This window comes from Gossypium hirsutum, chromosome A08 (assembly GCF_007990345.1).
Source record: "Gossypium hirsutum isolate 1008001.06 chromosome A08, Gossypium_hirsutum_v2.1, whole genome shotgun sequence".
NCBI lineage: Eukaryota > Viridiplantae > Streptophyta > Magnoliopsida > Malvales > Malvaceae > Gossypium > Gossypium hirsutum.
The window spans coordinates 117,302,448-117,315,825 of NC_053431.1; the positions used below are offsets into that span (position 1 = coordinate 117,302,448).

Below are 13,378 nucleotides of genomic sequence, written 5' to 3' on the forward strand. Positions count from 1 at the left end.
GAAATCAAAACAGAATTGAAAGTATAAAATCTAAATGTTAAAACCACATAAGGATCCAAATAGAATGCGCGTGCAAAAGAGAGGGACTAATTAGGAAATAAACCCAAGCCGTCAAAACGCAACGCTTTGATGCAGATCCAAATGAGTCAAGGGCAAAATACATGGGGCAAAATAAAAAAAATAAAAGAAATAAATAGGATTGAATTAAATGAAGGTGAAATATCGGAGGGACTAGGGGTGCAAAATATCCCAAAAACAATGAAAACACGCGAATCCCCACCCTCTGGAGCGGGTCAAATTCGGGTTGCCTTATACGGCGTCGTTTTGGGGCATTTTAAGCCATCCCAAAACGGCGCCAATTTGATGCCTTATATAAGCCCCATTTTTTTTTAAATCTTCATTTCAACCCTCCTTCCAAAAAAAAAGAAATTTTGCTCTCCCCTCCTTCTCTCAACACCCCCTCCGGCCATGGGCTCCGGTCACCAGCCACCATGTCGACAGGCGGTCATCGGCGACGGCGACGGCGCCGCCGTACACGGTGGCCGGAGTTCATCAAAAACCCCCAACTTGAGCGCTCCAATGAGCAAAATCCCGATCCAAGGCCATTTTCCACGAGAACTCAACCAAAAAGAAGAAAAGACAAGGAAACCTTTCGAATTTTCGTCCGTTTTACCGAAAATGACCGTTCATCATTGGGAACGGCGACCTCCCCACTCGCGGTGTTGAAACCTCAGGTAAACTTCCACCCCTTTTATTTTAAAACTATTTCTTTAAAAAAAATGAAATTACTGAAATAAAAGAAATAAAAAGAACACCTTTCGAAACTTTTTCCTTTCGATTCTCTGATATCTCGTTTGTATTCGTTGTGTTCAATCAATCTTTTTTTTCTTCCCCAAAAATCCCCCTTTACAAATTGATTTCGTTTCGGTTTTATAACTGATTACAATAGAAAAAAATCGCTACTATTTCTCAGTTGTTGCTGCTATCTTTTGCTGTTTTTTGTCCTCTTTTCTTGCTGTTTGCAGGTCCTTGGAGGTGCAGGTGATGGGACGGGGCCAGGGAGTTGTTGAGCCTCGAGCGTTGGACGTGCTGACCAGGCACGTGGGGAGCGGCACATACTGCTGCTAGGGTTTCTTGGATGCTGAAACTATTTTAGGTTTGGGCCATTTTGGGCTTGTTTTAGTTTGGGTTTAGCTGATTGGGTATTAAGGTTGGTTTTACAAAATTTGGGCTTTATATTTTTTGTCTATTATTGTAATGGGCCCGGGCAAAATTTGGTTTTCACAATCCTTATGGCAACTCCTGTTAGGTATTTATTATGTAGATCATAAATGCAAAAAGTCTAGTTATGAGGTAGCAATTGGACGGGTTTGTAGCAAGTTAGCATACTCAATTGACCCCGTCTTCCATGGAATATGCATACTAATGCTGTCTAATTGCAGATTCTTCATATTCTTTAACGAAAATTATAGACCTTTTACATTACTTAAACGGTTTTATATTTTTATGCCCTTTGTTTCATGACACCCAGCCATGCAAAAGAACTAACAAGTTGTGTATGGTTTTAATAATTAAGCTGCAGCCGTTCGTTTTGTGTGATCCTTTTCTTGGTATGCATAAATAAAATGATGAAATCAAATCAAGAAACCATTAAAATAGTTAGCTGAGGACAAATTTATGAAGTGTTTATTTATAAGCCACAATTTCGAATTCAGAATGAGATTTTTGTCGAGAGATGAAGCCGACAAGCACAAACGGGCAAAGGGAAATTTTGAAAATGGCCGGTTTTTTCATGCAGGCCATAAGCTTCGTTTCTATCATACGTTACGCTACTTCCAAGTTGTATCAACAGAGACTCTACGCTCCCAAGTCTTAATTTTTTTTTTACATTTTAATACATTTTTTTGTATTGAATTTTAAAAAAATTAATACATTTTTTATAAATATCAAATTAACACTGAAATAGATTGTATTAGCATTACCAGTTTCGAACTAACAGCAAAATTTGGACAATTTAGGATTTGGCCAGTTCAAATTGTTAGGCAGAATAGGAGATTAGGGTATGCAAAGACCAGACGTTGCTTACACAAATTAATGACTACATGTGAAGATATTCCGCTTTAGATTAGTTGCGATGGATAATGAAAAGCTACTTTATGATCATCTGCCTAGACATGTCACTATTGCATTTACGTGTTGTTTACAACACCCTTCTTTCCCCTAATAATAATAATAATAATAATAATAATAATAATAATAATAATATTAATAATAATATTAATAATGCTACAACACCACTACTATTTGAATACTGGAATTTCAAAGATATAATCGGTTATTACTCTCAAGCAAGACTCGCTGAGCACCCATCAACAAAGCCCCAAAGTTCCGCATTAGTCACAATGACACACTCGATCTTCCTTACAAACCCCACAGTAATCCCTTATGGCACCTCCGGAAATAGTCATTTCAAATTTTTTTTATATAATTATAATTTAAATTTAAACTATTTTTGAAATAAAGTAACACCCGATTAATAGTTAATTTTCAAATTTTTTTAACCGCACCATCAGAGTTAATCTTAAGTCATCCCAACGGTAGGGGATTCCAACTAATCATCATCCATTTTTCCCCATGATTTACCTACGTCCCAACTAGATTGTCTTTATGTGCATGGCATACTTCTCACCACACTCTCGAACTTACCTTTTTTTTTAATGAAAATAAAACAAATATCATTAATCAAAATAGTTCGATACATAAAACGATTATAGGCATCAGATTTTAACAGTGCCTCAATACAAACAGGGGGTTCCCTACAAATACACAAAAGATTCCTACTACAAAGGGTGATAGAATAATCATGTTGAAAGCTGCTCCCTAATCAAGCTAACCTATCCGTACACCGATTACCCTCATTAAATATGTGCTTGAGTGAGGTATCGTGATGAACTTAAGCAATAGAGACTTGGAATCATAAACAATAGTGGAAAGAGCAATATTGATAGTATTATCATTATCTATGAGTTTAATAGCAATCTCAGAATCGCTTTCAATTTCAATGCTTCCTATATTAAGCTGCCATGCAAGAGATAATCCATTCTTAATTGCTCATAGCTCCGCTTCAGCACTCATGACCAATTGGATATGTCTTTGAAAACCACAAACTCATTCTCCCTTATGATTCTTTAAAATAGTCCCCGCTCCACCTTTGCCCAGATTGTCGATGAAGAAACGATCAGTAACTCTCAAACTTCTCTCCCATACATCCTTGGTCTCAAAAAAATCATTGCCAAAAATCTTCTTGTTCCTTCTATTCCAAAAGCACCAACAAATTATCCCAAAGCATATATCCCCATTGTCACCCTCCCTCGCAAAGTAAGAAGGGATAATTAACAAATTTTGTTCACTAAATATTTTAAAGGAAATAAAATACAAATTGTTAGTTTCAATCTTTTCAGCAATATTTATTATTAATATAAGTTAATTTATTATTAGAAAAATGTGTCACCTAATCTATTTATTTTTTAAATAATATTTATTTCAACTAAAAATAAATTAATACAAGTATCTCAAAATTAATATATGATTAAATAGAAAATAAATTTTAAATATTTAATATGTTGAATTAAAAATTAATTTGATAACTCTTGAAATAAATTTACAAACTCTTCGACAGGCCATGGAAAAGACTCGACCTCAGGTGAATGCATGCGACTAAATTCCCTTTTGACATTAAATATAATAATGGGCATTTTACAGAAATCATGATGATACAAACAGTACCCTTCAATTTATCAAAGTGCGCCCCCAAAGCTTACAAGTATTAAAATTACATATTAATTTGATTTATTGTATTAAGTAATACGTAAATTTTAATTTATGTAGTGATGAGACAAAATTGAACTCCTAATTTGCCTTGTTCCTTCGGCATGGAAGATTCAAATAATGTGCGCTTACAATTATCAACTCGTCTAGTAGAGGTGTGCATGAGCCAAATCGAGTCGGATTCAAATGTGATAAATCGTATTATCCTCTCATTTAAAGGTTGAGAGAGCTATAGATAATTTTAAGCATCATATCAAAAAGAGTAACTATGGTAAAAACTTATAATAAAATGAATGTTCAGAAAATATCCAATACTTTTAAAATTAACCAAATTATATTATCTAAATATGTAATTTTATTATATTATTTAAAATTAATTAATATTTAAAAATAGAGTCCCCATAATATTAATCTACTTCAAAGTTAACAAATTTAAATATAAAATTTTAATTTATTTATTTAAATGTCAAAAATATAATTTTTTTCTCTATTTAAGTACGTTAATAATTAAAAATGGTTAAATTAAAAAATAGTTAGTTAAGTGTGAACTCCAAATCATATTATGGTAAAGTATTAAAGCTATTTAGAAAAAGTTATCTTTGGTGACATATCCAAAATAACAAGTGGACACGCTCAATGATTAACACGTCGCTATTTTTAATACAAAAAATTAGGTGAGATCAAGGCAATTATAAATTTATAAATCAACTTGTAATAAATGATAGGTAATACAATTTGAACTCATATTAAACAGTTATCTGATAAAAGTTTTAACCATTACTTCAATTTAATAAAGGATCTAAAAATATGATTTAGGGGACAAATTTATATTAGAATTATAGACTACATGTTTTTACTATTAGTTTTTATGTATAATTATTCAATAATTAATATATATATGATTTGAAATATGAATAAAATTAAAGTTTAATCTATTGACATTGATAATTGCATTGTGCTTCTAATTTCTAATAAGTAATATATCTAAAAAATTAGTATAATCTTAAATTATCTGAAAAAAAAACCAAAACTAAAATATAATTTTTAAACTTTAAAAGGGTTAAGTGTTTTTTTTTAGATTTGTGGTAGAATTTAAACTTTTAAGAAATTTAATATAATAAAATTAATTTTTAAAAAGGTGATATATAAATTTCTAAAAGGTTAGGAAAGAATGCCCCCACCTATCCCTTATATCCGCCTGTGCTCTCCATACAAGTGAAAAATATTAACATGCAATTTGTATAATTTTTATATAAATATTATAATCTTCATAATACCTCATTGAAATTATATATTTTTATTAAAAATTATAATTTAAAATTAGCATACAATTGTATAAAACAACATTAAATTAATTTAATAATTATATATTTTTAAATTTATTATACTCAAATTAATTAATAAAATTTTGTTGCGAAATATTATAATATTCACATTTTAAATAATTTTGAAAATGCATAAAAAATAAAATATAGAATAATTGTTATATTATGTTTTATTTTATTATATTTATTCATTTTTAAAATAAATTTAATATGATATAATATTATGACGATTATTTTTTAATGATATTTTATATTTAAAAAATGTTAAATAAAGTATGTTATGATTTAACAACAATGACTTAACTTTAAGGCTAAATCAGCTTAGAAAAATTCTAAATGGAAAAATTAAGATTGTGAATGTTTAAAATTTTATTTTCTATTATTATTTTATTATTTATTATATTCCTACAGTTACATTTGACTCATATTTTTATTTTTTCATTACTAATTTATATTTTTGAATTTTGAATTTAACTTTAAATTTTTCTTTAAATTGTTTTTTATTAATGTATGCAAATTATTAAATTAATTTGTTATATTAAAATATAAGTCCAGCACATTATATTGAAACGAATTTAAAATAGGTTAAACTGTCTAGTTAGTTATCTAATTTTTAAAGTACTTTCATTTTGATTACCTAAAATAAAATACTTGCAATTTCTTCATTCGGACGCTTTTATTTTAGTAACTCAATTGTTAAATCTCTAACGGCAATTATACTATACACGTCACATCATGCTTACACTTTCATTTTGTCACCTAGTTTTTTTTTTTCAGTATTGAAGTTTTAAATTTCAAAACATCAAAGTCAATTAAATAATTTATTAACAAAATTTATCCATTGATATATCAACAATTTGTCACTATGATATTGAAATTAATTAATTTAATCTCCTTCTAAATTTTAAAATTTTATTTTATAATTTGAAATTATTCTTAATGAAAGCAACTCGAATAACTCATATTTAATAATTGTCTATGAAAAATACTTTATATTTAATAATTAAATTAATTATTTTTTTCTTCGTTTGGGTAAAAAGTGATGAAAAAAATCTAAGTCTTGTTTGGCATGGAAAATAAAATTAATTAATTATAAGGAATTTTGTTTTCTCTTAGTTTAGCACGGAAAATTTAAGGTCATATAATCAAAAGAATTTTGGGTTTTATAGACAAATATCAAAGATGAGTTATTTGAATTGATTTTGATTTGGAAAACATAAAATAAAATTTAAAAAGGAGATTAAATTAATCAATTTAATTAATTTCAATCTTATAGTAAGAAATTGGTTGACAGTATGGAGGGATAATATTTTTGAACAATTTATTTAATTGACTTTGAAGTTTTAAAAATTAAAATTTCAATATTGGAAAAAGAAAAAGAAAAAGAAACTAAGTGACCAAAATGAGAGTGACTTAAAAGTTGAATAACTAAAATGAAAGTGTAAATATGATCTGACATGTATAATCTAACCCGTTACAAATTTAAGAGTTAGGTAATTAAAATGATAATGTTGTAAAAATTAAATGACAAAATTCCAAGTATTTAATTTGGATGACCTTTTAAACTATAAAACCATCCTCTTCACCTATAGCTTCTTTTTTTTCCTTCAATTTCGATTCTCGTCCACATTGTTTTATAAGCATTTTACTAATTTTTTCTTTGAAAATTAAAAATATTACCATAAACTGGTACGTTAAAAAGTATCCTTGAGACACTCGTCAAGAAAATCCTAAAACTTCACAGTAATGGTGTCTCCCAAGCCATACAGAATTAAGGGGCATAGTGTTGTCTTTTTCTTTTTTTTTTGTTACAAGCGTAGTCTTGTTTAATGACTCATCAGTTTCTATTAACAACAGTAAAAAAAAACAAAGTTGTATATATAGAGAAAGGATTGCCATGTGATTCTGAAATTAAAGATAAAAATATTAAAATGATATTAAATTATTGAAAAAAGATAAAAATGATATAATATCTTAATTTTATATAATCTTTTCTCGTCGCATATAATTATGTTAATGTATGTTGGTAGTCATAAATATTATTAACCCCTTCATATGTTTCAGAGGATTCATTCATTTATAGGCATAGCATTACAGAAAAGATTTTCCCCATCTCATATGCAACTATATCAGATAATTAAGCCCTTTTCACTTGTAACTATTATTCGTCCGAGCTACCTTCACCATATATAGCATCAATGGGGACCAAAGCAGATCACTACTTCCATGGAGCCAAGCCTGTCATATCCTTTATTTGCAACTAAATATGAATGTGCTGGACCGTAAGCATTTAACCTATTATTTATGGTTGCTTGGTACTAGTACATCATGTGTCACATGCAACAATTTGGGAACTATATATAAATCTGTGTTATGGTTTTTCGTACGCCTTACAATTAAGATGCACAAATTGAGTCAGCTATTTTTCGTACGCCTTATACTGCAAATTTTTACTCCGACAGACATTAATGGACAGTAGATAGTCATTGAAAACGAAAATATGTCATCATACCTCTTTGAAATGAGCTACAAACATAGGGCTTTGGGAGATAATTAATTAAGTAGAATCAGTTAAAGGGCAACTCTCCTTTGGCGGGTTCTCGTTGAACTAGATCCAGATTTATCATCCACGACCACGAACCTGCCAAAGGAGAGAAGCCCTACAACTAGTTCACTTAGCTGATAATTTTCATTTTCTTGTGGCACAAAAGAAAAAGGGTGTAAACTGCAGTTGTGATTTAAGCAAAAGGGTACAGCCGGAGATTTATAGGGTCTTGTACCAGTGGGAGAAGTTGTTTAAGGCATAGCATATGCGGAGGATATCCTTTGGTGCCTGCTTTCTACGCATTTCCATGCAAAGCAAAGGCTCCTTTTATCTTAAAAAGCCTCTTCCAAATATTTGACAGATTCTATAATTAGTTTGATTGATTTAGACCTATGATTGTTTCTAATAGTTCTCTTTTCATTGTGTCCATATCCATCTCTAGAAGGTGAAGGGAGGAAGACAAAAAAAATAAAAGGAAGAAAGAGTCAAGGCGAGATGCTTCGCTTTTCAGAATAGTATGTGGCAGCCAAATATGGACCTAGGGGTATATCCTTTATAATATTCTTTTTTGTTTTAAACCTGCTTAAAGATATTTTTTTTCCCTGGCTTTTGAGTGTAATCTTCTTCATCCAATGAGAAAATTTCCCAGCAGATTGTCAAATTATTTGCGATTTCCCTTTGTTTTCCACTTCCACAGGCTTGATGTTGTGAAAAAACTCCCTTCCTCTCCTCTATTTTACAAGTTAAAAGATAGCAGAAACGTTTATATTTGTATGCATCTATAACAGGTTGGTAGTGACTAAATATTCTTTGCCATCTGGGATCCCTAATTTATTTATTCATTTAATGTTTTGACATTAAAATCGCAGGTAAAACCACAGAAGTAGTCAAAGCATGACAAAGGGATCAACAAAACAGTTCAGATATTTAGAATAGTAGTCATAAGCAATGTGGCAGCTGCTTTGGATCTGGGAATTTTTCATAATCACTGAGCTTAATTTTCTAACTAATGAAGCTGAACTTTCAAACGAGTACAAGGTTTGAATCTCAACTATTACAATCCTTTCCCTTATTATCTTTTGCGCTAAAAACTAAAATGATGTAAAGCTATAGTATTAGCAGCAGTAGTAGTGTAAACAGAATTGCAGAACAAGTATATATATATAATATAAGATTTCTAATGTCAAGCATTCATAACTGCAGCTTTTCACATATGATTTAAACTTCAAATTTGCTAGTCATTTCTTAACCAAAACAAGGAAAATTAAATCAACTTCAATGACTTGGATTCTTAATTGGCTATTCTCTCACTCAATATCTTCACACCCATGTACCTGCATGCATCACATCAAAATAGAAAATGTCAATTAAACAAATAGTTATCAACTTCAATGAATATGCTAAATTAGTTACCGTCCAAGCATCATTACAGTGGCCTGAGGATTAGTCCCAGGTGAGTCGTTGAACGTGGATCCATCGATAACCCTTAAAGCATCCACACCAAGAACCTTATAGTCAAGATCAACAACTTTACCAACTTGGCAACCTCCATGATAGTGCCATATAGTCATCACAGTGTCCTTGCAAAACACTTCCAATGGCATTGAAGGATTGTAATGTTTAGGCAACAAATTCAATGGGGCATTTGCAGTCATATTGAGAAGAATAGGCCAAGACAAAAACTCATATCTGAATCTAAAGAAAGCCTTTGATTCTATGATTTTCTCAATGGTTTGAATTCCTTGGACACATCTTTGGAGGTCTTGTGGATCCTTGAAATAATTGAAGGTAACTGATGGGTTATCGTTTGGATTTCGGGTCCGAAGCTCCAAATGGCCTGTTGAAATCGGACCCATAACTTTTTCTAGGATAAACCCACCTCTAAAAGTTGTCTCGTCAAGATTGTTCATGTATTCAACAGCTGGAGAGGAAGAAGCACCACCTGCGAAGTTTTCACCACTGGCGGCTTCAATGTAGCTTCCAAAATGGGTGATACCAACAACTTGGATAAGCGAAACCTCAACTGGAAGAGGAGATGGGATGAAGACGGCGTTCATGGGGTTATCGGACATGCCTTGGCCAACCAGGGGCTGGTCAAGCACCACCGTGATGTCGTGGGACTTGAGATGTTGTGCAGGCCCCATTCCACTCAACATCAACAGCTGCGGGCTTCCCAATGCTCCCGCTGATACAATGATCTCATTTTTTGATCCTTGTTTAAGATATGCTTTGTGCTTGGCCCCTGTTGTATCTCTGAAAACCACTCCATGAGCCTTCGGCCTTCGTTTCCCTGCCATTGAAACCAAACACTCGGTCATTTTTAAGTTCAGACATATTTGATCTAGTTATAAGTACATGACGTACCTTTAATTGCAAACAAGATTTTGTGCACAGAAGCATGCAAAAAGACGGTGAGCCCACTGGGGTTAGCATACTCCAATAAATCAGCTGCCGTGTGTCTATTCCCTTGTTGATCGAAGATTGTTCCACCCACTTTGGTCCCATAAATATGGTCATAAGTAAACCCATTGGATGGCATCACCCCAGCCTCCAGCAGACCATCCCTTACAGCTGACTGCCATTGCCCCAGTGATGGCTCAAATGCCACTGATTTTTCCATCCATTGATACGACTCCTTCACTAATCGTCCATCCCAACCCGCTTGCCTGATAATTAAACAATAAATATATAACCTTCAATTGTCAATGATGATGTAGGAAAAAACTTTATGGTGCAAGTGGAGTACTTGATATATTCATCGCTGGCGCGTGTGTAAAATCCTGCATTGATACAACTTCCGCCACCCAACACCCGTGCACGTGCATTAATTACGCCATCTTCGGAGATGAACCGCTGTGATGGGGATGACTGGGAAAGGTCAGAGAGGGCAGCACCAAAGCTTGCCATTTTAGTTATGTTGGGGTTACCATAAGGGGAGCCACCACGTTCAAGGAGCAAGACGGTGGCGTTTTGAGATAATGTGGCAGCTAATGGACATCCGGCGGTGCCACCACCGACAATGATGTAGTCGTAATATGATAATGTTGAAGCTGATGTTGCATCGTACATGAACGAGTAGTTCGGAGCTATACGGATAGAGACGACAATCATTACAGTTTATTGTGCATGAAAATGATGGTATGGTAGTAAAATAATATATTTTACTTGTAATTCAAATCAAAATATAAGCATTAAAAACAAAAATATTTTATCATCTAATTTCTTGAATTTATTTAAAATATATGTTCTATGGATTGCTACAAAGCAGATACTTTAGTCGCGCAACCATATGGGCGGCATTAATTTCCCAAAAAGTTTTATTTTAGATTACAATAAATGAAAGGGGTCCATGACAAATACTTCTGGGCATAATCGCTTTTTGGCACTCACATTTTATAAATAAATAAAAATTATTTTTTTTAAAAAAAAATTTAAAATTTTTATTTTTTATCAAATCACTTCATAATAAATGGAAAAATTAATATTTGTTAACTTTGTTAACGTAGCATACCTACATATATACAATTTAAACAATTAATTATTTTTTTAAAGTTTTTGAAAAAAATATAAAAATATTTTAAATATAATTTATAATTTTAAAAAATAATTAATTGCTAATGTGACATACCATGTCAATAAAGTTAACATTTTGTATTCAATTTGGAGTGATTTGACAAAAAAATAAGTTTAATGACTAAAAGAGACGAATAATTAAATGGAAGGCTAAAATGGCTTTTTTTTGTAAAATTGAAGGGCCAAAAAAATCATTATACCCAATAAGTACTTTGGGAAAAAAGGACTAATTGTTGAAGTTTACAATCTAAAAGTCCAATTTTGTTACTAGTCTTTGTACTTTAATTTAGTCAAATTTAATTTTCTTACTTTTTCATATTTTTAAAATTTTGATCGAACAGTAACAATTAATTAATTAGATCAAATAGATAAATATCTTAGGGTTTTATTTTCTATATTTTTTCTTATTTTGAAATTTTAACCTTAACTCAAGCTATAGTTGTTGAATCCATAAATTAAAATGACAGTGATTTTTTGTGAACATTATACAAAAACAATAAAATGTATTGTTTTAAGGTATGTTAAGATTCAATCTCTGTTGATATTGCACATATGAAAATATGTTTAATACATAAGATTTTAAAAATAATAGAATTTAACTGTTATCGTTTGAGGTTACAATTAAAATTTTAAAATTCAAAAAGTATAAGAATAAAATATTCAAATTAATATACGTGAACTACATTCACAACTTACGCATAGTACAACAACGAATGAAATTATAAATGTCTATGTTAATCAAACTGATATATGAAAATACAAAATTGTGATTAATACATAGAAAATTGATGAAAATAAGTACTGCATACAAATATATATATATGATATATTTAAAAAACAAAGTTATCTGACGAATTTTCTAAATAAAAAAATAATTATAATAAAAAATTTAACTGCTTCATTTGTATTAACTGTACTGGTCGATACTTAAGTTGGCTTATGTTTATGCATTAAAAATGCATTACATAGTATTATATTAGTCTTAAAAGTAAAGAATTCATCCTATATCATGTTGATTATAATTATGGATATAATGAATGTTAAATGAATTGCGATAGACATCCATGAAAGGAAAATCTAAATCAGAACTGTATCTTTATTCATTGGAGCATTCATTAACAACAGATTTTAATTTTTTCTTCAAAGAGTATTTTGATTCCTCTTAATCTGTGTTTATGGATCGACCAAACTAAAAAAAAAAAAAAAAACCTTCTAATATGGTTATTACAATATATATGTCTATTATCTATATAAGGCAAAAGAAATATATGAAAATTTGAAGCAACACCTGTTTCGGTGGCAGCAAAGCCATGAAAGAAGAGAAATCCAGCTAAGGCACCTGCAAAAAGCCTCCACCACCACCCAAGATTCATTGTCCCTATACCACAAACTGCAATAGGCAAGGCAACACTTTATATCATATATGTATATATGAACTGATGAGGGTAGCGCTCAATGTATACCAACAAAACCCAAACCTGGTTTTGTCATCTGTTTATATACATACCTGAGAAAAAGAGAAGGCTAGGAAATGAAACTCAAGTGTAGGTAGGGATACTCCTCCAAATGCAAATAAATACTGTGGCCTCGCCTACCTGCATTTTTTGCTAATATATAGTGCTGATTGACATTGCAAACAAACCGACAAGTGGGGGCAGAGGGGGCAGTTGAGCCTGGTTTAATGCACCTAATATTAGCTTACACCTTCATATCTCCATGTCCAGAGGTTTTAGCCCCACAAAAAGCAGTTATGTTTAGAAAACTAATTCCACACTTTTTCCTTTTTTACTTGTATTAGCGCTATTACTTGCTTTCTTCTTCTGCTCTTTTTAAATAATTATTTTTTACGTTTTTAAATTAAAAGCTGCTGGGAGAGATGAGGTGTAATATGGTAAAATAATATCTTAAGTTGTATATTTAATTAATGTGATGCCACATAATGGGTCAAATTTCATTTATGTTAATAACACACTTCAGTATATTAAGTAACAGATAACTAGGCTTTTGCATGTACACAGGAAAATATTAGATAAGCATCCTGTCCCATAAACATAATGGGACTATGATTATGTAAATCTTTAAGAAAATAATGTAAGATTCAAGCGTC

At 31.1% G+C, this 13,378-nt stretch overlaps 1 protein-coding gene and 1 long non-coding RNA gene across 4 annotated transcripts; one reads left to right on the plus strand and one right to left on the minus strand.

Moving 5' to 3' along the window:
* The first annotated feature begins 7,725 nt into the window (after positions 1–7,725).
* On the plus strand, positions 7,726–8,879 carry LOC107926984 (uncharacterized). Of its 2 annotated transcripts, XR_001692355.2 has the most exons (3): positions 7,726–8,242; positions 8,396–8,486; positions 8,568–8,879. It is a non-coding gene; the product is annotated as an uncharacterized lncRNA (long non-coding RNA). The 2 variants fall into 2 exon arrangements; XR_005899847.1 differs by lacking the exon at positions 7,726–8,242 and having other exon boundaries at positions 8,250–8,486.
* Positions 8,660–12,937, minus strand: LOC107926983 (protein HOTHEAD). 2 transcript variants are annotated; one of them, XM_016857940.2, is made up of 6 exons: positions 12,779–12,937; positions 12,560–12,661; positions 10,445–10,784; positions 10,063–10,364; positions 9,129–9,988; positions 8,660–9,032 (listed from the first exon to the last, which is right to left on the minus strand). In XM_016857940.2, the coding sequence occupies exons 2-6, from the start codon at positions 12,642–12,644 to the stop codon at positions 9,006–9,008; spliced, it is 1,614 nt and encodes a 537-aa protein (XP_016713429.1). In that variant the 5' UTR covers positions 12,645–12,661; positions 12,779–12,937; the 3' UTR covers positions 8,660–9,005. The 2 variants fall into 2 exon arrangements, with proteins under 2 accessions (XP_016713429.1, XP_016713428.1); XM_016857939.2 differs by having other exon boundaries at positions 9,112–9,988.
* Positions 12,938–13,378: the final 441 nt, after the last annotated feature.

Excerpts from the sequence above, each read along its gene's own strand:
- LOC107926983 (XM_016857939.2), bottom strand. The coding sequence starts at position 12,644 with ATGAATCTTGGGTGGTGGTGGAGGCTTTTTGCAGGTGCCTTAGCTGGA. Across the intron at positions 9,989-10,062 it reads AATCTTGTTTGCAATTAAAG|GGAAACGAAGGCCGAAGGCT; the intron begins GTACGTCATGTA and ends TTTCAATGGCAG. Across the intron at positions 9,033-9,111 it reads ACTGTAATGATGCTTGGACG|GTACATGGGTGTGAAGATAT; the intron begins GTAACTAATTTA and ends TGATGCATGCAG.